The sequence below is a fragment of the Canis lupus genome, chromosome 27, assembly GCF_003254725.2.
Source record: "Canis lupus dingo isolate Sandy chromosome 27, ASM325472v2, whole genome shotgun sequence".
NCBI lineage: Eukaryota > Metazoa > Chordata > Mammalia > Carnivora > Canidae > Canis > Canis lupus.
Window position 1 is genome coordinate 13,917,381 of NC_064269.1, and position 24,732 is coordinate 13,942,112.

The 24,732-nt window shown below is 35.3% G+C and overlaps 1 protein-coding gene and 1 pseudogene across 36 annotated transcripts in view; one reads left to right on the top strand and one right to left on the bottom strand.

The window, feature by feature from the left end:
- C27H12orf40 (chromosome 27 C12orf40 homolog) overlaps positions 1-24,732 on the bottom strand; it is a 117,750-nt gene that overhangs the window by 12,693 nt on the left and 80,325 nt on the right. For 4 of the 36 annotated variants that reach the window (XM_025455602.3, XM_025455607.3, XM_025455606.3 and 1 more), the window contains one exon: positions 19,852-20,989. In XM_025455602.3, the coding sequence (XP_025311387.1) occupies positions 20,522-20,989 (468 nt within the window). In that variant the 3' untranslated portion in view covers positions 19,852-20,521. Of the gene's footprint in view, positions 1-1,463; positions 1,556-6,073; positions 6,153-7,091; positions 7,326-7,437; positions 7,595-11,913; positions 12,010-17,112; positions 17,184-17,239; positions 17,263-17,334; positions 19,761-19,848; positions 20,990-22,789; positions 22,923-24,732 lie in introns of those variants that run through there. The other 32 variants (XR_007406457.1, XR_007406451.1, XR_007406450.1 and 29 more) reach the window with 22 other exon arrangements.
- On the top strand, positions 19,966-20,079 carry LOC112665691 (U6 spliceosomal RNA; annotated as a pseudogene).

The following is a 24,732-nucleotide window of genomic DNA, read 5'->3' on the forward strand; positions in this document are numbered from 1 at the left end:
ACTGGCCCACTAACAGCACAGTAACCAAACATTGTCCACAATAAGCAAAGAGCCACTGCATATGACTAAACTGAAGGCAGCATCAGCTCAGCCACAAAAACAGGGCACACACAACACATACGGGAGAGACATCCCCGAAGTGCCAGGTTCTAGCGAACAGGAGACACTACACAGCAGGACAGTACAAGATCTCTTTATAAGGCCACTACTTTCAAGAGCAAGAGACAGAGCTGCCTTTATAAAACACAGAAACAGACAAGGATACTCAGATGAAATGAGGAGACATATCCCAAATGAAAGAACAGGACAAAACCACAGCAAGAAACCTAGGCAAAACGTTAAGTAAATAATGGGTCTAAAAGAGAATTTAAAATCATGATCATAAAGAGACTCACTGGACTTGAGTGGAAGACCTCAGTGAGACTCTTGACAACAAGACAGAGGAGAACAAAAAAGAAACAATAAGAGATGAAGAAATCAATAACTGAAATTAAAAATACACTAAAGGTCTCTTTAAATTTATACAATAAATAGACTGAAGAGATAAACAGATCAGTGACCTGGATGGCAGACTATTGGAAAGCAATCAAGCTGAACAGGTAAGAGGGAAAAAACTGATACAAAATGAAAATAGGGAACTCGGAGACATGATCAAGTATAATAACATTTTCATTAAAAGGACTAAAGAAGAAGAAGAGAGAGAAAACAGAGCAGAAAATTTATGTGAAGAAATAATAGCTAAAAGCTTCCCAAACCTGGAGAAAGAAACAAATCCAGACAGGAGGCACAGAGATTCCCCAGCAAAATTAACCCAAAGCAGTCCACCATGGCACATGGTTATTAAAATGGCAAAAAGTAGTGATAAAGAGAGAGTTTTAAAAGCAATAAGAGAAAATAGTTGCTTGCAAGGAAAACCCCATAAGGTTATCAGCTAATATTTCAGCAGAAACTTCACAGGCCTGAAGACAGTAGCATGGTATATTCAAAGTGCAAAACAAAAAAAACAAAAAAACAAAAAAACAAAAAAAAAACAAAAACAAAAAAACTCTAATCATACGGTGACAGAATGGATAAAAAAATTTTCAAAGACTCGAAGCATGCTGCCTTCAAAAGACTCATTTCAGACCTAGAGACACATCCAGATTGAAAGTGAAGGGATGGAGAAGCATTTAACATGCAAAGAGATGTGAAAAAAAGCCCAACTAGCAATACTTATATCAGATAAAACAGACTTTAAACCAAAGGCTGTAACAAGAAGACACAAGGAAGGACAGGGGACAGTCCAACATGAAGATACAACAATTGAAATATTTATGCACCAAACATGGGAGCACCCAAATACATAAAGCAGTTAATAACAAACATAAAGGAAGTAACTGATAGTAGTACAATAATAGGAGGGGACTTTATTTTTTTATTATTATTATTTTTTGGTAGGGAGGGGACTTTAACACCCCACTTACGTCACTGGAAAGATCATCCAAATGGAAATAGAAGGAAACAGTGGCTTTGAATGACACAGTGGAGCAGATGCATATATTCAGAACATTCCATCCTAAAACAGCAGAATACATATTCTTTTTGAGTGCACATGGAACATTCTGCATTAAGAGATCCAATATTAGGCCACAAATCAAGTCTCAACAAATTCAAAGATACTGAAATCATTCCATGCATCTTATCTAACCACAACACTATGAAATTAAAAATCAACCTTAAGAAAAAAATCTAGAAAGAATACAAATACAAGGAGGTTAAATAACATGTCAACTAAACTATGAATGTGTCAACCAAAAATTCAGAGGAAATAAAAAAATACAGGAAGACAAGTGAAAATGAAAAAACACTCCAAAATCTTTGGGATGCAGCAAAAGCTGTTGTATGAAGGTAGTTTATAGTAACACAGGCCTACTTCAACATGAAAAAAAAATCTCAAATAAAGAACCTAACCATATACCTAGAGGAGCTAGAAAAAGAAGAACAAACAAAACCCGAAACCAATAGAAGGAAGGAAATAAAGATTAGAGCAGAAATAAACAAAATACTTAAAAACAATAAAAGAGGAGCTGCTTATTTGAAAAGATCAACACTGATAAACCACCAGACTCATCAAAAAAAGGAAAGACAAGCTGAAAATTAAAAAATTCCAAAATGAAAGGGAGAAATAACGACACCACAGAAATACAAAGGATTGTAAGAGAATATTATGAAAACATATGTCAACAAATTGAATAGCCTAGAAGAAATAGATAAATTTCTAGAAACATATAACCTTCAAAACCTGAATCAGGAACAAATAGAAAATTTGAATGGCCCAATTACCAGAAATGAAATTAAATCAATAATCAAAAAATTCCCAAGAAACAAAAGTCCAAGACCAGATGGTTTCACAGGTCAATTCTACCAAACATTTAAAGAAAAGTTAATACCTGTTCTTCTCAAACTATTCCAAAAAACAGAAGAGGAAGGAAAGCTTCCACATTCATTCTGTGAGGCCAGCATTACCTTTATATCAAAACCAGATAAAGACACTACCAAAAAAATAAGTAAATAAAAAGAAAAGAACTACAGGCCAAGATTTCTGATGAACATAGCCGCAAAAATCAACAAAATATTAGCTAACTGAATCCAACGATATATTTTTAAAAACTCACCACAATCAAGTGGGATTTATTCCTGGGATGCAAGAGTAGTTCAATATTTGTAAATCAACCACATGATCACATCAGCAAGTGAAAGGATAAAAACCATATGATCATTTCAACAGATGCAGAAAAAGAATCTGATTAAGTACAACATCCATTCAGGATAAAAACCCTCCAACAGGGATGCCTGGGTGGCTCAGCAGTTGAGTGCCTGGAGGCATGATTCTGGAGTCTCAGGATCAAGTCCTACATTAGGCTCCCAGCATGGAGCCTACTTCTCCCTCTGCCTATGTTTCTGCCTCATTCTCTCTCTGTGTCTCTCATGAATGAATGAATGAATGAATGAATGAATGAATGAATAAACAAACAAATAAATAAATAAATAATCTTAAAAAAAAACCTCCAAAAAAGTAGGTTTAGAGGGAACTATACCTCAACATAAGAAAGGCCATATATGAAAAACCCTCAATTAACATCATCCTCAGTGGTGAAAAACAGCTTTTTCCTAAGGTCAGGAATAAGACAAGGATGTCCACTCTCACCACTTTTATACTTTCATCCTGGAAGTCCTAGATGCAGCAATCAGACAAGGAAAAGGAAGAAAAGGCATCCAAACTGGCAAGGAAGAAATAAACCTTTCACTGTTTGCAGTCAACATATTATATACACTTAAAAATTGCCCCCAAAACTATTAGAAGGGATGAATGAATTCAGTAAGACCACAGGATACAAAATCAATATACAGGTATCTGTTGCATTTCTATACACTAATAATAATGCAACAGAAAGAGAAATGAAAAAATAACCCCACCTACAGTTGCACGAAAAATAAAATACCTAGGAATAAACTTAACCGAAGAGTTTCATGAAAGACCTGTACTCTGAAAACTAAAACCCTGATGAAAGAAACTGAAGACAATACAAACATACGGGAAGATATTCCATACTCATGGATTAGAAGAACAAATATTGTTAAACTGTCCCTATTACCCAAAGCAATGTACAGATGTAATGAAATGTCTATCAAAATACCAACCATGTATTTCAAAGAACTAGAACAAACAATCTTAAAATTTGTATGGAACCACAGAAACCCCAAATAGCCAAAAACAATCTTGAAAAAGAAAACAAAACTGGAGGTATCACAATTCCAGATTTGAAGTTATACTACAAAGCTGTAATCATTAAGAGTATGGTACTGACACATAAAACAGACACATAGATCAATGAAACAAGATAAAGAGCCTAGAAATAAACCCACACTGATAAGGACAATCTTCGACAAAGGAAGGAAGACTATGCAATAGGAAAAAGAGTTTCTTCAAAAAATGGTGTTAGTTTGGCAGCCTGGGTGGCTCAGTAGTGGTTGAGTGATTGCCTTTGGCTCAAGTCATGATCCCTGGGTCGTAGAATCCAGTTCCACATCATGCTCCCCACAGGGAGCCTGCTTCTCCCTCTGCCTATATCTGCCTCTCTCTCTGTGTCTATCATGAATAAATAAAATCTTTTTTTTAAATGGTGTTAAGTTGGACAGATAAGTGCAAAAAGAATGAAACTGGACCACTTTCTTATACAATACACAAAAATAAATTCAAAATGGATTAAAGGGGATCCCTGGGTAGCTCAGTGGTTTAGCGCTTGCCTTCGGCCGAGGGCGTGATCCTGGACTCCCAGGATCAAGTCCCTCATCGGACTTCCTGCATGGAGCTTGCTTCTCCCTCTGCCTGTGTCTCTGCCTCTTCTCTCTGTATGTGTGTCTCTCATGAATAAATAAATAAAATCTTTTAAAAAATGGATTAAATACCTGAATGTGAGACCTGAAACTATAAAAATCCTGGAAGAGATAACAGGCAATAATCTCTTTGACATTAGCCAAAGCAACATTTTCAAGATATGTCTCCTGAGGCAAGGGAAACAAAAGCAAAATAAACCAATAGGACTACATAAAAATAAAAAGGTTCTGAACAACAAAGGAATCAATCAACAAAAATAACAGACAACCTGAATAGAGGTATTTGCAATGACATATCCAATAAAGGTTTAATATCCAAAATATATAAAGAACTTCTACAACTCAGTACCAGAAAAGTCAAATAATCCAATTAAAAATCAGCAGATCAATAAGTGTTGACATAATAAGACATAAACAGACATTTCTCCAGAGGAGGCATACAGATGGCCAATAGACACATGAAATAGTCATCATCAAGGAAATGCAACTTAAAATCACAGTAAGATATCACCTCACACCTGTCAAAATGGCTAAAATAAAAAAACACAAGAAACAAGTGTTGGCAAGGATGTGGAGAAAAGAACTGTCCTGTGGGTAGGAATGCAAACTGGTATGGCCACTATGAAAAACAATATGGAAGTTCCTCAAAAAAACTAAAAATAGAATTATCATATGATACAGTTATTGCACCACTAGGTACTTCCCATAAAAAACAAAACATTAATTCAAAAAGATATATACACCCCCTCAATTTGTTGCAGCATTATTTACAATAGCCAAATTACAGAAGTAGACCAAGCGTCCCAAGTATCCATAAATGAATGAAGAAGTGGTATATACATACAATGGAATATTATTCACCCATAAAACAGAATGAAATCTTGCCATTTGCAGCAACATGGATGGACTTAAAGGGTATAATGCTAAGTACATTAAGTCAGAGAAAGTCAGGAAATCATATGATTTCCCTCATATGTGAAATTTAAGAAACAAAAAAAACAACAACAATATAAACCAAAACACAGACCCTTAACTATAGAGAACAAACTAATGGTTACCAGAGGGGAGGTTGGGTATGAGGGAAGTGAAATAGGCAAAGCAAATTAAGTGTATATTTATTTTGATGAGCACTGTATAGAATTGTTGAATTACCTATATTGTATTCCTGAAACTAGTATAACTCTCTGTATGTTAACTATGGTGGAATGAAAATTTTTTGAGGTAAAATTTTAAAAAGCAATATGCCACATCTCAAAAATAGTTTACAGTAACAACACTGCTATCATCAAAAAGCAATTATAGAATATGCACAGTATGCAAATAAACTATTAATTTAATTAACAAGTTATTTTATAACCCTTTTTTAAAAAGCCATCAAACTAACTCAAATCATAAAACATCAGGGGCATCTGGGTGGTTCATTTGGTTGTCTGACTCTTGATTTTAGCTCAGTTCATGATCTTAGGGGTTATGGGATCGAGCCCCACATCAGGCTCCATTCAGTGCAGAGTCTGCTTGTCCCTCTCTCTGCTCTCTCTCAATTAACTAAATCTTAAAAAAAAAAAGAAAACAATAATCACTGTACTGTCTACTATCTCTGTATCCATCCATACCACAAGCCCTGTTAAATTAATCATATAATAAAATTCTTCTAGTCTCAGTAATACTGATTCTGCTCAGCAAAAAGCATTCTTACCATATTCCCTGGTAAGATGATGACGAGGCTACTTGAATTCTACTGTTCTGCTTGGATGTCCCCAGGATTATGGTAGGGCCTATGTAATTTTAAGAAGGAAAGGATTTAACCTATGAGAAGTCCAAAGTCCATTTAGAATACAGAATAAGAGAGATTTAAATTTAATAAAAATTCTAAAGGCGTAAGAAAATTCTTTTCCAGTGATAAATATGGAAATCTTAAAAAAGAAAACCTGAAATCCTTTGTATAAATTAAAGATTCATTTAAGAATTTAAAAGGACACTTTTGTTCATGAAATGACTATTCAAATTCAAGATACACTAGATTCAAAAATAGTTTATTCAGACAATACATATTGGACTTCATGTGGCTTTCATTTCACTATAAAAAATATAGCTGAATTTTAAACATTATCTCTTAGTTTTGGGGAAGTAAGAAAAAAGTTGAGAAAATATAATCTCCTAAAAAAATCAAGCAAATTACATTTTTGGAGAAGATATAGTTGTTTGAACTCCAAATATCACATTCTTTCTTTCTCACTATATTATTTAACTATAGGAAAGCAAAGGCCTCGCTGATTCCCTCTGAGGTTCGTATTTCTGACCACAAATTATTCTTGTAAGTGATTCCAAGATATAAACTGAAGAAAACCTTAATATCAGTTTTACTTAGGAAAGTAACCCCCCCCAAATCAAAACATATAAGCAAAGACATTAAAATAATTACAGCAGACTATTTCAATGAAAATGGATACCTATTTCCTATTAATTTGATACAAACTTTTTGGAAAGCAATATAATCCATGCACATTGTAAATCCTAACTCCATATTTGCCAGAAGGAATTTGCCATAGGAATTCACTACAGAAGTAAAACTGGTTTGCTAAAAAAATTTCCAAAAGTATATATACCACACAAATGGTATTAAGAGCTTGGTAATTAAAACATTCTTTCACTTATTAACTATGCTAGATCAGCTAATTATCACTATGTAAAAAAACAACCCAAAACACAGGGGCTTCAAATCCACAAGTATTTATTTAGCTCACAATTTGGTGGGTTGACAATTCAGACTGTGCCCAGACGGGTGGTTCCAGGGGTACTGCGGAGCTCACTAAGGCATGAGGTCAGCTACTAGGTGGGTGGGGTGATAGCTGTCCAAGATGGCCTCAGCTGGGATGGCTCATCTCTCTTCTATGTAGTTTCTCATCTTTCAGCTGACTTGCCCAGAATTTTTCATCACAGCTGAACATCTTTTTAAGAAAGAAAAAATAAGTACGCAAGCCCTCTTGAAGTCTAGGCTCAGAACTGACACAAAGTCACATCTGTTAAATTTTACAGGCAAAATCAACTCATGTTACCTACCCAAATTTCAGGTGTAGAGAAATAGGTTCCACCTCTTAACTGAAGAACATGCAACATCATAACATAGCAGTTGTGAATATAAGGAGGGATGGAGAATCATGACCATTTTTGCAATCTTCAGTATTATACTGGGTTTCTACCCCGCTTTATATCCATTCTGTTCAAAAATGAAGACTCTCAGTGACTTGTAATATTTGTAAGTATATCTTCCAAGAAGCCTTACCTGAGCATCCTAGCCAAAAGTGGCATATTTTAATTCTATTTCTATAAATAATTCAATCATAATATTCTGTATTTTCTTTATGAGAGCTCCTACTAGACCATGAGTTTTATATGACTAAGGATCAATTTATCTTGTTTTCTTCTAACATATGGTCATTGCTTTCACAGTCTACACATGCCTACACTGAATAGGCATGAATGAATAAAGGAATTAACCCTTTATTAAATTACTCATTGAGAAAGAGGCTATCTCAATTAATCTGTATCTCCCATAATCTCTAAATTATTGCACATACATATTTAAAGCTTCTAAAAATCACTGTTAACTACATTTTAATAGGAAGAGCAAAAGGAGGACTTACAGGTTAAGAATTCTGAAAAATATGTATATTTTCTTTACCGTGCAGGATTTTTTAATGTGTTCAGGCTGAATGTTCAAAAATATGTGTAGCCATCCTGGTGATATTTGAAACTTACCTAGCTGTCTGGAAATGTTGTGTGGAACAGGCTGTAAATACTGACCTCACCACATTACAAAAGAGGAAAAAAAAGATAATATGACCTTATAGCTATAAATACAACATGTTATAGTGATTCTGCAATAGCACCCTACCTCAGCCCCACAGTTACTTGTAAACAGTTCTGCAACTCTGGGTCTCAGTTCAACATCATTATTTCATTAACCATTTTATTTACAATAGTCATCTTTTTATTTCATGTTATAAAAACATAAAGATTAATACCCCTAAAGAACATTTAATAATAGATTCGTTACAGTTGAATAGAATCTGTTAGCTTTAAATAAACAAGTCTAGGGGATTCCTGGGTGGCTCAGCGGTTTAGCGTCTGCCTTCAGCCCAGGGAGTGATCCTGGTATCCCGGGATCAAGTCTCGCATCGGGCTGCCTGCTTCTCCCTCTGCCTGAGTCTCTGCCTCTCTTTCTCTCTGCATCTCTCATGAATAAATAAAATCTTTAAAAAATAAAAAAAATAAACTAGTCTAGTTTCTTTCTGCTACTCGTGGGTTCCAATACCACAGAATTTAAAGGAACTCAATATTCTCTCTCTTAGGCTACTTCACTTCAATTAATAATGCTCACTTCAATCAATAATATTATGGGGTGATTAGCAAAAGATGACATATGCTGTATAGAATATATATTGGTTATTGTTCTTAATGTAGAATATATATTGGTTATTGTTGTTAATGGTAATAAGCTAAGAAGGAAGTAAGCTTGGTGTGATAGCAAAGAAGGAATTGTTGGTTACTTAAGACTTTGAATGTTAGATGCCTTGGGAAACTCTACAGAGCCTAATTCCTGTTCGAGCCAGATGAAATGGTAAATAAAAACAAGTCTAGGCCATCTTAAAAACCTCCACATTTCTGTCGTTCCAATGATTGCAGAGTGACCAAATCTACCCAAAAAGAGTGTCTAATTCCTCCAACAAAAAATTAACACCTACTGTGAATTACATTGTTCTAGGCATTGTATACAACACATCAAAAACTATTCTACGTATTGCAGTGGGATTCAAAAAGGATTTCTAGATTAAGATATAAACTGAAATAGGTTACCTTCATGAGTATTGAACAAAGAAGTGACTACTTGGAGCCATTATGAAGTAATTTAGAAAATGCTGCTTAGCAATTTTTGAGGGAGGGGGTCACATCATATAAAATCAGATGAAGTTATTTCCAGGGAAAAACATGTGGAGGGGCACCCAGGTGGCTCAGTGGTTAAGCGTCTGCCTTTGGCTCAGGCCATGATTCCAGGGTCCTGTGATTGAGCCCCATATGGGGGCAGGGGGGAAAGTCTTGTTCAGTGGGGAGCCTGCTTCTCCCTCTTCCTGCTGCTCCCCTTGCCTATGCTTTCTCTGTCAAGTAAATAAATAAAATCTTAAAAAAAAAAAAAAAAAAAAAGATGTGGAAAATCATGATCCTTGGATCTGATCTTATGTAAAATGTAGTGTCCCATTTTCAACTATTAAAGACAGATTAGGATTAAATAATAACTAATAACAAACATAATAAAGTTCCAGCATACAGTGGATCCTTGAACACGGGTTTGAACTGCAGGGGTCCAGTATACTTGGATTTTTTTTATAGTATTAATGTATTTGACTCTTCCTTATGATTTTATTAACATTTTTTCTCTAGCTTACTTAAGAATACAGTATATAATACATATACAAAAAAAATGTATTAATTGACTACTCATGTTATCGGTAAGGCCTCCATGCAACGGTAGTCTATTATTAAGTTTTTAGGGAGCCAAAAGTTATATGTGGAGCTTTTTGACTACAAGAGGGGTGTGCCACTAACACCTGTGTTGTTCAAGGGCCAACTATAATTAACTGTAAGTTATGCTAGGAAAATGCTATCTTTGCTCTTCATCATACTTTGATTTTTCATTTGCTAAATGCTCTTTTGGCTTACCTTGTTAATCACTCTCAATTTTTATACTTTACCTTTTCTCTACCTCATAAATAACATTTTAGTAAAAATCCTTAAAACAACAAACCAGAGACACATATGGTTTACCTACAACATGTTCAATGACACCAAAAGTATTATTGAGAACCAAATAATTTTTGAACCCAATGACCAATAGCAATCAAAAGAGTTAACTATTTTGCTAATATGCCACAGAGAAGCAGACTTTGTAATGTGAGCAAGTGATTTTTCACTTTAATGGGGGGGAGGGGAGTACTGGCATATGAGCAAGGCTTAAATATCTAATTCTAAAACTGAAACATAACATCAGAAAGAACTGCCATTTGTCTTATCTATTCATTCTTACCAGTCTTCTTTTTTTCAAGCATGGAAATAGTTCAGTGGCTGCAGGGAGTATTATTAGGTTTTACATACTTTCCATAAAAAAAAAAAAAAAGTTATTTTCCAAATTACTGAAATAGGTCTTGGTTCTGATTTTGTGTGTGTGCATAATTACATTTTTAATGGTAGATTCTTTCCATAGACCTCCAAACATAAGCAATAGGATAGAATATAGCAACATACAAATCAGAGGCAAATAAGACATCAGTTCTAGAGAAGACAAAGCAAATAATTGCAAACCAAATAAAGAGTGTGGGCAAAGTTGATGGTCATCAACTGGAAACCCATGTTAACATCAAAATGAGGTAAAGCATAGTCATTAAAAGCACTGGCTTTAGAGTTAGATCTTTGATTTGAATCTTGTCTCTACTACTGACTGGATGACCGACCTGGGAAAGTCACTTCACCAATTTAAAGTCCAATTTCCTTATCCATAAAATGGGGTTAATCTTCATAATGTTGTGAGGATTAAAAGAGGTTGTGTATGTAAATTACTGCAGTGTCTTTCACATAGATAATCAACAAATAATTACTAATTTTTTTGTATGTACTAGGCACTATTTCCAGAGGATATACAGTAGCTCTTTAGCTGTAAAATTTACATATGGGTCAATACATTTTAGTAGTTATTATCAGGTAAAAAGTTAGTTAAGGAGTCAAAATCAACATGAAGTGAAAGAGATATAAAAGTTAAAAATTAAGAGCCAAAGTCAGAAAGTAACCAAGGTAAATAAAGCAACAAGAACAAAGGTTTGAAGGAGAAATATGAAATGATATAGCCATAATGCTAGAATGAAGCTGCTTTTAAAAAGCTAGCTGCATGTAGTCTGGTTGTGCTTCAATCCACTTTATAGCACCAACTGGATTTATTGAGTACTCATATAAAAACCCACTATTTTAGGCCATATACTTTTTTTTTAAGTATTCTACTTATTTACTTGAGAGAGAAACAGATAGCAAGAGAGAGCAAGAGCAAGGAGGAAGAAGCAGGCTGCCCGCTGAGCAGGAACCCTGACATGGGGCACTATTCCAGGACCCTGGGATCATGACCTGCACCAAAGGCAAATGTTTAACCAACTGAGCTACCAGGGACCCCTAGGCCATTATATATATTTTTTTAAATATTGTAAAACAGGGTTCCCGCTCTCATCAGTAAATGTAATAGTGAGGAGAATAAGACTTAGAAACATGAACTGTCAGTTATCTACTGCTGTGTAACAAATCACTTCAAAAGTTTTAGTAGCTTAAAACAACATATCTTGATCACAAATATCCAATATGAGCATGGCTAGCAGGGACATCTTTATTTCTGTACACTCTTGGCTGCTTAAAATCAGGGAGGGTAGTTCATTTGGTCACACATCTGGTGTCCAGACTGAAAAGACACAAAAGGCGGGCTCCTCTGGCATCTTACTCTACCTCTAATATGGTCTTTCCACATGGTCTCTCCAGCATGGAGGTTTAACATCAGCCAGACTTTTCAAATGGCAGCTTAGGACAGCAAAGGTTTATGTCCTGAAAGAGGAAAAAAGAGAGTACCAGCTGGAAACTATATCTTTGTGTGTGTGTGTGTGTGTGTGTGTGTGTGTGTGTGTGTGTGATATAGTCTTGGAAGCCATGCAGTTTCTACCTCATTCTGTTTGTTGGAAGTAAGTCATCAAAGCTCACCCAAATCAAGAGAAGGGCAATTACATCCCATTGTTTGTGAAAGGGGACTCAAAGTGTGAACATATCATTTGGCCTTGAATTACTTATACTCCTTCTGTATGTAAAATATACTCTACTTCCGAAGACAACCTCACCTCTGCAAAAGTCTAATTATACCAGGCATAGGTTCAAAGTCCAGAATCCCATCCAAGTGTGTATGAGCCTCTCCAGATGCTATTGACCAAGCATAGCACCTCAGGTATAACTATTCTCAATCTGAAGACCTGGTAAACTGCAGAAATAAGTTATATGTCCTCTGTATACCAGAATACAATGGCATAAGATAATTATTATAGACTTTTCTATTGAAAAGGGGTGAAATAGAGGCAAACAAGAATTACCAGTCAATAATAATTTTGAAACCCAGTCAGGTACATATGGATGGCCCCTTACTGCAGGCTAGTTGCCAATGAATGCAGCACAGCATGTCTATAAATCTTAACTTTGCTCTCTGAGCTCATGGTTCAACCCCTTTCATCATCCTTTCCTGTAAAGAACTGCTTATGTTTGCAGCTAGTTTCATCAACCTGCTTCCTGCCACGTAGTACTTTGGAAGTCCAAAGGCCTCCTTTTATGTTGTACTATCTTTGTCCCTTTTAGTTCAAGCAGGCAGTGTTTCTGCAAATATACTTCTCTTAAAACACTGTAGGTCTCTTAGGGGGACCTGGGCAGCAGAGTCAGTTAAGCATCCAACTCTTGGGGTTGGCACAGCTTATGATCTCAGGATTCTGAGATCGAGCCCTGCATCAGGCTCAGTGCTCAGCAGGAAGTCTCATTCTCTCTCTCTGCCTCCCTCTCCCCCACATATGTGTGGTGCACACTCTCTAAAACAAATCTTTAAAAACACAACAAAACTTTGTAGGTCTCTTATGAATAGTACTGGGGTTCACTTCATTAGACAAAAGCTGTATCCAAAAAATTCATCAAGATAAGTAGTTCTCGGGGTGTCAGGGTGGCACAGTCAGTTCAGCATCTGACTCTTCATTTTAGCCCAGGTCATGATCTCAGGATCATGAGATCGATCCCTGCAGCAGGCTCTGTGCTGGGCGTGCAGCCTGCTTAAGATTTTCTCTCTCCCTTTGCCCCTCCCCACTGAGCACTCTTTAAATAAATCTTAAATATATATATATATATATATATATATATATATATATATATATTATATATATATATCTTTGACTTCCCATCCTTGATAATCTTTAAAACCCTGTTGTGAATAGAAACAACTTGCAGTTCATGTTCTTTAAGATCCTTAAAGATGTTTAAGCTTGAGATACTTCAAATCTCTCTGAAGTCCTTGCAAAGAGTTGTACAATAATATCTTTGACAACATCTTTATTCCCTATATTCCTGACACTGTCCTGCAATTGACCTTTGTTTAAAAGCCTTTTCATAATTTTAGCATTGTTTGCCATCTGAAGAAACTGGAATAAAAAAACTTTATTTTTTATTCCAGCGAGTCCTAGCTTCTTTATATACAAAAGTATTTCTTTTGCTTAACCTTCTCATCTTGCATTTCACTACAGGCTGCTAGAAGAAGTCACTTCAACACTTTGAAATCTTAATTTTGGGGGATCCCTGGGTGGCGCAGCGGTTTGGTGCCTGCCTTTGGCCCAGGGTGTGATCCTGGAGACCCGGGATCGAATCCCACGTCGGGCTCCCGGTACATGGAGCCTGCTTCTCCCTCTGCCTGTGTCTCTGCCTCTCTCTCTCTGTGTGTGTGCATGACTATCATAAATAAAAAAAGAAAAAAGAAAAAGAAATCTTACTTTTGTAGTTCTATTTTCTGTATTCCTATAGGTGACAATGTTGCTCAACTTTCTGTCATTATATAAGCAATGTCCCCATTCTTCGAACTTTCAGTCACTATCCTCCATTACCTTTCAGTTCTGATAAGCCACTAACACAAGTTTACCACCAGCAGTCTCTTCAAGGGCTATACTATATTTTAACAATTTTCTCAAGATCCTGCCAGCTTTAGCCTGCCACTCCATTTCAAAGCCATGTTCTAAGTTTTTGTTGTGGCTGTACCTCACTTCCAGGTACTGTGTTCCAATTATCTACTATTGGTTAACAAATCCCAAAACTCAGTGGCTTAAAACATTTATTTTGCTCATGAAGCTGTGGTCTAGACAAAAGTTTGGTAAAAAAAATTAAAACCTAAATAAATGGATACAACCATATAAATTGCAAAATACAAGATTATTAAGATGTCAATTTTCCCAAAATTAGTATGTGGATTCAACACAATCCTTATGAAAATATAACTAGTTTTTTTGTAGAAATTGACAAGCTAAGACCAAATCTTCTATGGAAATGCACATAAAGCCAAAATGATAAACTTAAAAAACAGGTAGCAACACTTGATTTCAAAACCTACTATAAAGCTACACTAATCAAGACAACGTGTTCTTCACATAAGAGATCTATGATAGATATTAGAACCCAGATCATAATAAATGGGTAAAATAATAAAACAAGAGAACATAATAAAGAGTTCAAACCCACATATCACGAAGTGATTTTTGACAAAGGCATAAAGTTAATTCACTGGGTGCAAGAATTGTCTTTTCAACAAATGCTGCCGGAGCAATTAGATACCATGTTAAAAAAACAAACAACTTTTGACCTTATGTGGTGTAAAATACATAAAAGCCAGAAATAAATCATAGACCTAAATGTAAGAACTAAAAATACAAAACTTCTAGAAGGAAACACAGAAGAGAACTGTGACCACATCATTGATTTTTCTGAAAAGATAAATTAGGTTTTATCAATTAGAACTTTTGCTCTTCAAAGACACCATTAAAAAACTGGCAAGATATTATGGTCTGGGGAAAGTCAAGTTATGCTATAACTTATGAAAAAGGCAAATTTGTCCCCATATTATATATTAAGGAACAATTTGAGCATGAGATAAATTTCACAGATTGATGTGCAATTGCATTCACAAGAAACCCTAGGTGAATGCTGAGCCACATAGGTATATACAAAATGAATACATACATATTGAAAAACCTACCAGTTACCTTGATTCACTGTATTCTTTTATGTTTTTGCTATTCTTTCACATTTGTGGAAATTATAACAAATATATGTATATATGTGTGTATATTCAACATCCCAAACAAGTCTGAGTGTCCTGATTCAAAAATGCCAAGAACTGCATATAAAAGGAAAGCTTTAAGTATTAAAGAAGCTTGAAATAATAAGGCATTTAAAAAGAAATGGTATCTCCCCAGCAACAGGCACAAAGGAATATATACTGCAGCCCATCAGAGATAACACTGAAAAAATAAATTTCTATTGCTTGAGCTACTTCAAGTGCTACAATGTCATTAAGAAGGCAGCCTAAAGAAATAGAAACAATGGAAAAATTACTGAAAATAGGGGTTGAAGACCAAACTGAAAAAATCAGGAACTTTTTTCCACAAAGTACTATCTATATACAAAAGTCTTAAATGTAAATTACCAAATCCTACAGAAATGATTTCTTAATGCTAGTATTGGCTAGCTCAGTGATATAAACAGTGCTGGAGCTACTGGGAAGGAAACAGAAATCTAGAATGATGGCTTTTTTCTGTGAGGATTTAGAAGTTTTAATTACACTGTATTTTGTCTTTCATTAATGCTGCTAAAAAGTCATCTAACAGTGTAGCTGTTGTTGTAGGAAGATATTCTTTTTTCCTCCAGCTGCTTTCAAGATTTGTCTTTGAGGCTGTGCCATTTTATTATACTGGGTCTAGACATGAATTTCGTTTTTTGTTTTTTTTTTCCTACTTGGAAATTGGTGGACTTCTTGAATTTGTGAATTAGTTGACTTATCAAGTTTTAAAAATTCTCAGGTATTATGACTTTAAATTATGTCTCTATCTATCTCTGTTGATAGATACCTCAATTAAGTATATGTTGGAGCTTCTAATTCTATCCTCCTTATTGTTTCACTCATATTTTCTATTTCTTTCTCTTGTGCATTCTGGACAATTTATTATGATGTATATTTCATCTCAGAAATTCTCTCTTCACCTATGTCTAATATGCTGCTAGATGCACTGAGTTTTCAGCAGTTGACAGAAATGGATGGAAAACTGCAACTAGAGAACTGTAAAACTAGAAAAAGTAACAATGTCAGAAACTGAGTCATACCGACAAAGAGAATTCATGCATCAGTTTGTCTTGAATTTGTCCTGTCAATATGGATTCTCCCAGAAGCAAACTATAAAGCAAAACTGAATGCAACATTTAAACGCAGGTAGTTTTTTGGGGTGTGATTTTAAGAAAGATGCATGGGGGAGGAGGGAAGTGAGACAAGGAAGGAAGCTAATAAAGGGTTTACTACCAAGCAAGTTACTATTGTAGGCAACTTTTTAAAAAAAAATATTTTGAGAGAGCACAAGGAGGGGGAGCAGCAGACAGAGGGAGAAGCAGACTCCCCACTGAGCAGGGAGCCCGCTGCAATGTGGGGCTCCATCCCAAGACCCTGAGATCATGAGGCAGACACTTCCAACGAGCAGAGGCAGACACTTCAACGATTGAGCCACCCAGGTCAGGTGCCTCTACTGTAGGTAACTTAATCCTTTTCAGGAACTCTGGAAGAATAGTGTGCAAAAATGTCATCCACTTAAGCATATACTCTTGGTCCCCACTCTCAGAGATTCTGATTCAGTAGTTTTGGTTGGGGTGAGTTCTAAGAATTTGCACCTCTAATTTCTGAGGATTGATAACATTAATGTTACAGGTCTGTGGATCACACACCTTGAGTACATAGTGGTGCAGAAAATGCTTCTAAGAAAGTTATCCTGCACAAGAAGCAAGGGAACTGGAGTATTTACCCACCAACTCCCATCATTCATTGTTTTAAAAGACTTCTCTCAAACAGCATTAATTCCCTGGTACTTTCTGCCTGCCTACCTGCGCATAGGCAGAGCAGGTGTCTGCAGCCAAGAGAAAACTTGCAGGAAAGAAGTCACAGGTGCTGTCAGCTGGAAATCAGGTTGGCATGTATTGAAATGAAAGTGCCAAGGAAATATGAGCAGAGCAAGGACAGCATTTGCTACACTCCTATGTATAGTGTCATGGGGAAAATAAATATTAACCAAGAAATTACACAAATAAATTACGATTATGGTTAAGTGCTATAAAATAAAATTACATGAGACTATCCCTAAAGATAGCTTCCTACTATTACAGATGGCAAGTTACTAGAGTAGTTAATGCCGACCAAAACAAAGCACTGTTTCACAAATCCATTAAACACCAACTCCAGATCAGCCATTACTGACTGTACGTTATCTTATTTGCAGTCACTGTACTTGGTAGTTTATATTACGAACGTGTGCATAATCATTAAGCTTTCCATTTTGTTTCATTGGTGATAAATCTCAGCTAGAATTTATTTTATACATTTAGAATTTGTCTTCTACATCTTAAGTTGTGAATAAGAATGCTGTTTTTTTTCCATTAAATGATTTCATCAAAGGGAAACCTAAACCATATTGCATTTCGAGAAGTATGCTACAATCTATTCTACCCTGTAAGAGATGTCTTTTTGATTTTGTAAATCTATATTCACTTTCCTTTCCATTATTTTTATCTTCTTAAAGCACCTGAAGAGTTAGCAACTGCAAAGTTAGGGGAACAGTCCACAAAACTACCCCTTACCTTCAGGGGTTTCAAGAGCACCCTCAAATTTAATTATTTGTTTTTATAAGGACTCAGAATTCATTGAAAGCTGTTATACTCACAGTTACAGTTTATTATGGGAAAAGAATACAGATTAAAATCAGCCTAGGGAAAAAAAAATCAGCCTAGGGAAGAAACATACAGGACAGACTCTAGGAAAGTAATAATGCAGAGCTTCCAGTAGTCCTCTTCTATGCAGTCATAGACTTTCCTGGTATCAGTGTGTGACAACACACAGAATATTGGCAACCAGGGAAGCTCACCTAAACCTTAGTGTCCAGAGTCTTTACTGGGGCTCCCCCACAGTGGCATGGCTGATTGTGCACATGATGACCTCAGTTTCTAGCCTTAAGAAGCTGAGCTGATACAGCTTGACTCAAAGCCTCATTCTAAATCATCCTGTTACTATCTAGTGTGGCCTAAGGTCCCAGGCTAACAAAGACATTTCTAATCAGGCATGAATGACACTCCAAGGGCTTAGAGATTACATCCCGAAGGCCAAGGGCAAAAGGCAGACCTCTTATTGGGCAAGTTTACATTCTTCACCACACTGCACTTTACCCTGCTCTATATGTGGTCACTGTACTAAAAAGCTCTGACATTCCTTTTTACCTTACTGAGCTTAATTACATTATAATACTGATAAAAATATAACTATATGCAGATTTTTAAAAAGGATTTTATTTATTTTTCATGAGAGACACAGAGAGAGGCAGAGACATAGGTAGAGGGAGAAGCAGGCTCCATGCAGGGAGCCGGATGCGGAACTCGATCCCAGGACCCAGGGATCACAACCCAAGCCAAAGGCAGATGCTCAACCAATAACTGAGCCACCGAGATGTTCCCTACGTGTAGATTTTTGTAATGAATGTGCTTTCAACTGGTACATTTTCATTAGTATTTGGAAAAAAATCCATTTATTTGATATTTTAAACCACCTAAGATCCATAGCTCAATCTTATTCTAGTATCACCAGTAAAGAGTCTTCTTTTTCTATATATTGATTTCCATTGCTATGTTATATTTTTGCAAAATAATGTTCAATCCATGATGAAATACTTTTTGTTTAAATCACAATGAAAATCTAGCCTTTTGAAAAACTATCAATGTACATCAGATAATTATATTCCCCTTTCATGAGATGATTACCAGTACTTTAAGAAAATTACTTTGGAGCTCTTTAAGCTTTCTGAGTCTGCAAAAATAACTTCCTAAAACTAGCTAAAAAACTTAAGATTGAAAAAAAAAAACTTAAGATTGTTACCATTTAAACATCAGTTGTCAGTGTTTCTAAATCATAATGCTTCAGATAACCCCTGCAGCACCATACTGAATGATATGTGTGCATATAACACTGCAATATGTCATCTGCCTTTTTTTCTTTAAAAGCACAGAAACTCCTACCAATTATATTTTTGTTGTTCAGTGTATCAGAATGCCCTCTACTGTACAATTTGTAATATATCCATACAAATGGTCAATTTCAGAGTATAAACATTTAAAATCTTGAAACAAAAAATAAATGTTATATTGGAAACAAAGCCTATATTTTATAAATGAGAAATTCTGATCTAATATTTTTGGGAAGGGATAAGCACTGGGTGTTATACTGTATGTTGGCAAATTGAATTTAAATAAAATATTTTAAAAATTATTTTTGAAAAGAATCTGAGCAAGATTAAAATTAGTAACTATAAATCATCTTGCCAATGTTGAACATGTCTTTTATAAAAGTATTGAAGGGCAGCCCCGGTGGCCCAGCGGTTTAGCGCCACCTTCAGCCCAGGGTGTGATCCTGGAGACCCAGGATGGAGTCCCACGTCGGGCTTCCTGCATGGAGCCTGCTTCTCCCTCTGCCTGTCTCTCTGCCTCTCTCTCTGTTTGTCGTGAATAAATTTAAAAAAAAAAAAAAAAAAGGATTGAAATATTTTTTTTTGTATCTTGAAGAGAAAACATTTTTCTTTGAATTAATACAAGCACCAACAAAAAGCATTATCCAAACAAAATAGAAAATACGTTTTAGCTAAAAATTAATGCCAGAATTTTTTAATGAAGTATAATATTTAATTTAAGTAGCTAGTAGTGCTCATTTTGGCATCATATATATTAAAATTAGAACAATACAGAATAGATAGGCATGGCCCCTGCACCAGGATGACATGAAAATTCATAATGTAAGTAGCTAACAAAATTCTTATGAGATTATAAAACATATCCAATATTATTTAGCATTACTTTCTGTCTTAAAATCTTGGAAGAGAACATTTCTGCTATCAGATGCGGTTGCACTAAATTTTAAAATAAAGAAAACATGGAAGGAAGCAATTAAACATACTTTTATCCATTAATAGCAGCATACCACAATATAATAATCACTATGATAAACAGTAAGTTTACATATATATATTATTTTCCTAAAAATTTGAGTACTACATATATCTTGAAGATATATCTATGTTTTTAAAAATCTATGTAAAATTAAATGTATACATTAATATTAAAATGTTTTAAAACAAGCCATAAATATATCCTGTAAATACTTTCACCTTATGCTTAGCTACATATTCTCATTCCTTATTATGTTAATGAAATTCTGAACATTAAATGCAATGTGAAATCTTAAGCTGATTTCAGAATATTAGTTGTTCTTAAGGGTTTCCTGCCCTCCAGTGGTATCTGCATTAACATTTTCACTGCATCTTTCAACATTACAAAGAGGAGACACATTACTTCTACATTTACATTTTGAAATTATATCACACTGTACAGCAGCATCTAATTTTTCTTCCATTACAGGTTCACTGTCTGTTTGCACCCATGCATCACATCTTGCAACCTGAAGAATGCAGTTATCACTGGTTTTGTTTTGCAATATGTGTGTTGAATTACACTGAGACTGTGGAAATTGATCTGTATTATTTTTCATCGAGAAGTGGTGAAGATTCTCATTTTGGTTTTGATTTTTGGTATTGTTTCTAATAATACTACCATGTGGAAGTTTTGGCATCCCTTCTGGATAAAAATTATTAGTTGTTTCTTTGATTCTGATGGATCTCCTATTTGATTCTTCAATTTGCTGTAATATTTGATCTTCATCTTCAGATGGCTAAAAGAAATTTAGTAATTTTTCTGTAAATTTTTGCTTAAATTTACAAATCATTCAGTCACTTCACAGCATTCTCAAAATTCATTCTATAATAGAAAATTTCAAAATACAGAAGATACTTGGCAGGTTGCAATTCAAAGCTGTTATGCCAACAAACAGTCTTCAAACAGTAACCTACTGCTTTTGAAGGTTCCTCAAAAAATTAAAAATAAAACTACCATATGATCTAGTAGGTTCCACTACTGGGCATTTAATCAAAGATTACAAAAACACTAACTCAAAAAGATAAGTGCACCGCTCTGTTTGTTGTAGCATTATTCACAACAGCCAAATTATGGAAGCAGCCCAAGTGTCCATGGGCAGATGAATAAAGATGTAAGATATATAAATATATATAATGGAATATGACATAACCATAAAAAAGTGAAGCCTTGCTATTTACAACAACATGAATGGACCTAGAGACTATAATGCTAAATGAAATAAATCAATCAGAGAAACACAAATACCACATGATTTCAGTCATGTAAAATTTAAGAAACAAAACAAATGAACAAAGAAAAAGAAGAGATAAACCAAAAAACAGACTCTTAACTACAGAGGAGAGGTGGGTTGGGGGAATGGGTGAAATATGTAGAGGGGATTAATTGTCATGATGAGCACTAAATAATGCACAGAATTTCTGAATCACTACATTGTACATGTGAAATATAGCACTGTATGTTAATTACACTGGAATTAAAATTTTAAAAAACAATAATAATCTACCACTTCCAAGGAGGTTATGGACTTTTAAAATAGCAAGAACAATAATAATTCTTGTATTAAAAATGCAAAAGAGGGGCACCTTGGTGGCTCAGTTGGTTAAGTATCTACCTTTGGCTCAGGTCATGATCTCAGGGTCCTAGGATCCAGACCCATGTCAGGCTCCCTACTCAGTGGGGAGTCTGCTTCTCCCTCTCCCTCTGCAGTTCCCTCTGCTTGTGCTCTGTGTCAATTTTTTTTTCTTTTTAAATCTTAAAAATGCAGGCCCTCGGGTGGCTCAGTGGTTGGGCTCAGTCTGCCTTTGGCTCAGGGACTGATTCTGGGATTCCAGGATCGAGTCCCACATCGGGCTTCCCATAGGGAGCTTGCTTCTCTCTCTGCCTGTCTCTGCCTCCCTCTCTGTGTCTCACATGAATAATTAAATAAAAATCTTTTTAAAAAATCCTCAAAATGCAAAGAGCTAAAAAAGAAAAGGGAAATTTTGTCTCTTATCAGTCCCCATAATAACAGGCTACAATCTCTCTATCCTTTCACAAAAGTATTAATAAACAAATTCTTCATCCATTAACTTAATTAAGTCAAAAAGTATTTATATTGTATCTTTTATGGGCCCAGTCTCAGGAAAGGTATGATTTAAGGAAGTATCAGCTAACAGGAAATCAAATAGACAAAAGAAAGGTTCAACAAGGATAAATATCTCTGGGCGCCAGGGTGGCCTAGTCTGTTAAGTGTCTGACTCTTGATCTCAGCTCAGGTTTTGATCTCAGGGTTATGAGGGTAAGCCCCACATTGGGTCTACTTAAAAAAAAAAAAAAAAAAAAAAAAAGGATTAAAGAATAAATATTTCAACAAATATCTAAAAAGTCAAATTTAAAAACTTTTAATAGGTATAAATTTCAATTTGCTAGCTTGAATGTTTCAACTTCATGGAAAACTTATCTTTTAATTACTGAGTAACCAAAATATTTCTAACAAAAATTCTATATAAAACTACTGATTATTCCGGCTTAAAAAAAAATGTCAGTGTTGGGATACCTGGGTAGCTCAGCGGTTGAGTGTCTGCCTTTGGCTCAGGGCATGATCCCAGGATCTGGGATCGAGTCCTGCATCAGGCTCCCCACAGGGAGACTGCTTTTCCCTCTGCCTATGTCTCTGCTTCTCTCTGTGTCTCTCATGAATAAATAAATAAATAATTTTTTTTTTTTTTTAAAAGTCACTGTTTACATAAAAATACTAAGATGAGGTAGAGGTCTCAGTGGATTGGCACTAAAATGGAAAAAGTAAACCCAAGAAATAGCATTGGGACTGGCTGGGCACACATTTTTAAAAAAAAAAAAAACAAGCTCAGGATGCCTGGGTGGGTCAGCAGTTGAGCATCTGCCTTTGGCTCAGGGCGTGATCCCAGGGTCTTGGAATCGAGTCCCACATCAGGCTCCCTGCATGGAGCCTGCTTCTCCCTCTGCCTACGTCTCTGCCTCTCTCTGTGTCTCTCATGAATAAACAAAATCTTTAAAAAAATAAAGAAAAAACAAGCTCATTACTGTTTATTTAAGAAAATATTTATTTTATTTAAGAAAATATTCCTTTAGCATCTGCAGTGTGAGTGAAGCAGACATGGTTGCTGCCCTACTAAAGCACATATTCTCATGGGTGGAAATGATATTAACTGAATAATCATATACATGTATATATAATTACAAATTGAGAAAAGCACAATAAAGAACAAGTATGAAGCACTTTGAAAGCATAAGTAGGGATCCCTGGGTGGCGCAGCGGTTTAGCGCCTGCCTTTGGCCCAGGGTGCGATCCTGGAGACCCAGGATCAAATCCCACGTCAGGCTCCCGGTGCATGGAGCCTGCTTCTCCCTCTGCCTGTGTCTCTGCCTCTCTCTCTCTCTCACTGTGTGCCTATCATAAATAAATAAAAATTAAAAAAAAAAAAAAGCAAGCATAAGTAAGGGACCTAACTTAGATTGAGGAGCCAAGGAGAGGCTTTTTAGAAAAAGTCACATATCTAAAATGAGACCTGAAGGATAATAAGAGTAAGGCAGAAGAAACAGTTTAATGTACGAAGAAAAGATTTTGTGAAATATCCAAGAAGATATATCAAACAGGAAGGATCTAAATAAGGATCTGGGCTAAAGTGATAAAGTTGAAAATTGTGATGAGACAGATGGCATATATCAGTGAAATATAGAACATCACCTAGAGTTTAGAGTATAAGTTAAGAGAAGAAAACAGTCCTGCATCAAAACCTAAACATTACAACATTTATCTACAGAGAGGGGTGGTAGAGAGTCAGCAAAGGCACAGAGTAGAATTCAAAGAGGTATGAAGGAAATCAAGATAGTATGTTATCAGAAAAGCAAAAAGAAGAAAATGTTTCATAAAAGGAAAATAAATCATTTCTACCAATATTATTAGTTCTCAAAAAATAAAAACTGAAAGTGCCCAATGAATTTGGCAACACAGAGGTCACTGGTGTTCTTCCTTAACGAGCAGTTTGGATGGTGAGCCAAAGATGCAATGAAGATGGAAGAATTAATGAAGGAGAATCCATTAAAACATGTGATCTTTTAGAAATGCAGCACTTCTACTCAGGACATAACACGTCACTCCAATTTATTCAGATTACATTAATCAACATCTTATAGTTTTCTTCACGTAAGTCTTCAGATTTTTTCTATGTGTTCTTAGTTGTTTTAGGTTTCAATTATTGTGAGTGGGTTCTTTTAAAAAACATTTTAAAAGAAATACAACTTTATAATATATAGACACATATCTTGCTAAGAGTAGCTTTTGTTAAAATAAACATATTTTTATAAATGTGAATAAATGATACTCATTTACATTTCAATTTTACATTTGTTTATTAAGCTTATTACATTTTAAATAATTTTTTTTAAGATTTTATGTATTTATTCATGAGAGACACAGAGAGAGAGAGGCAGAGACATAGGCAGAAGGAGAAGCAGGCT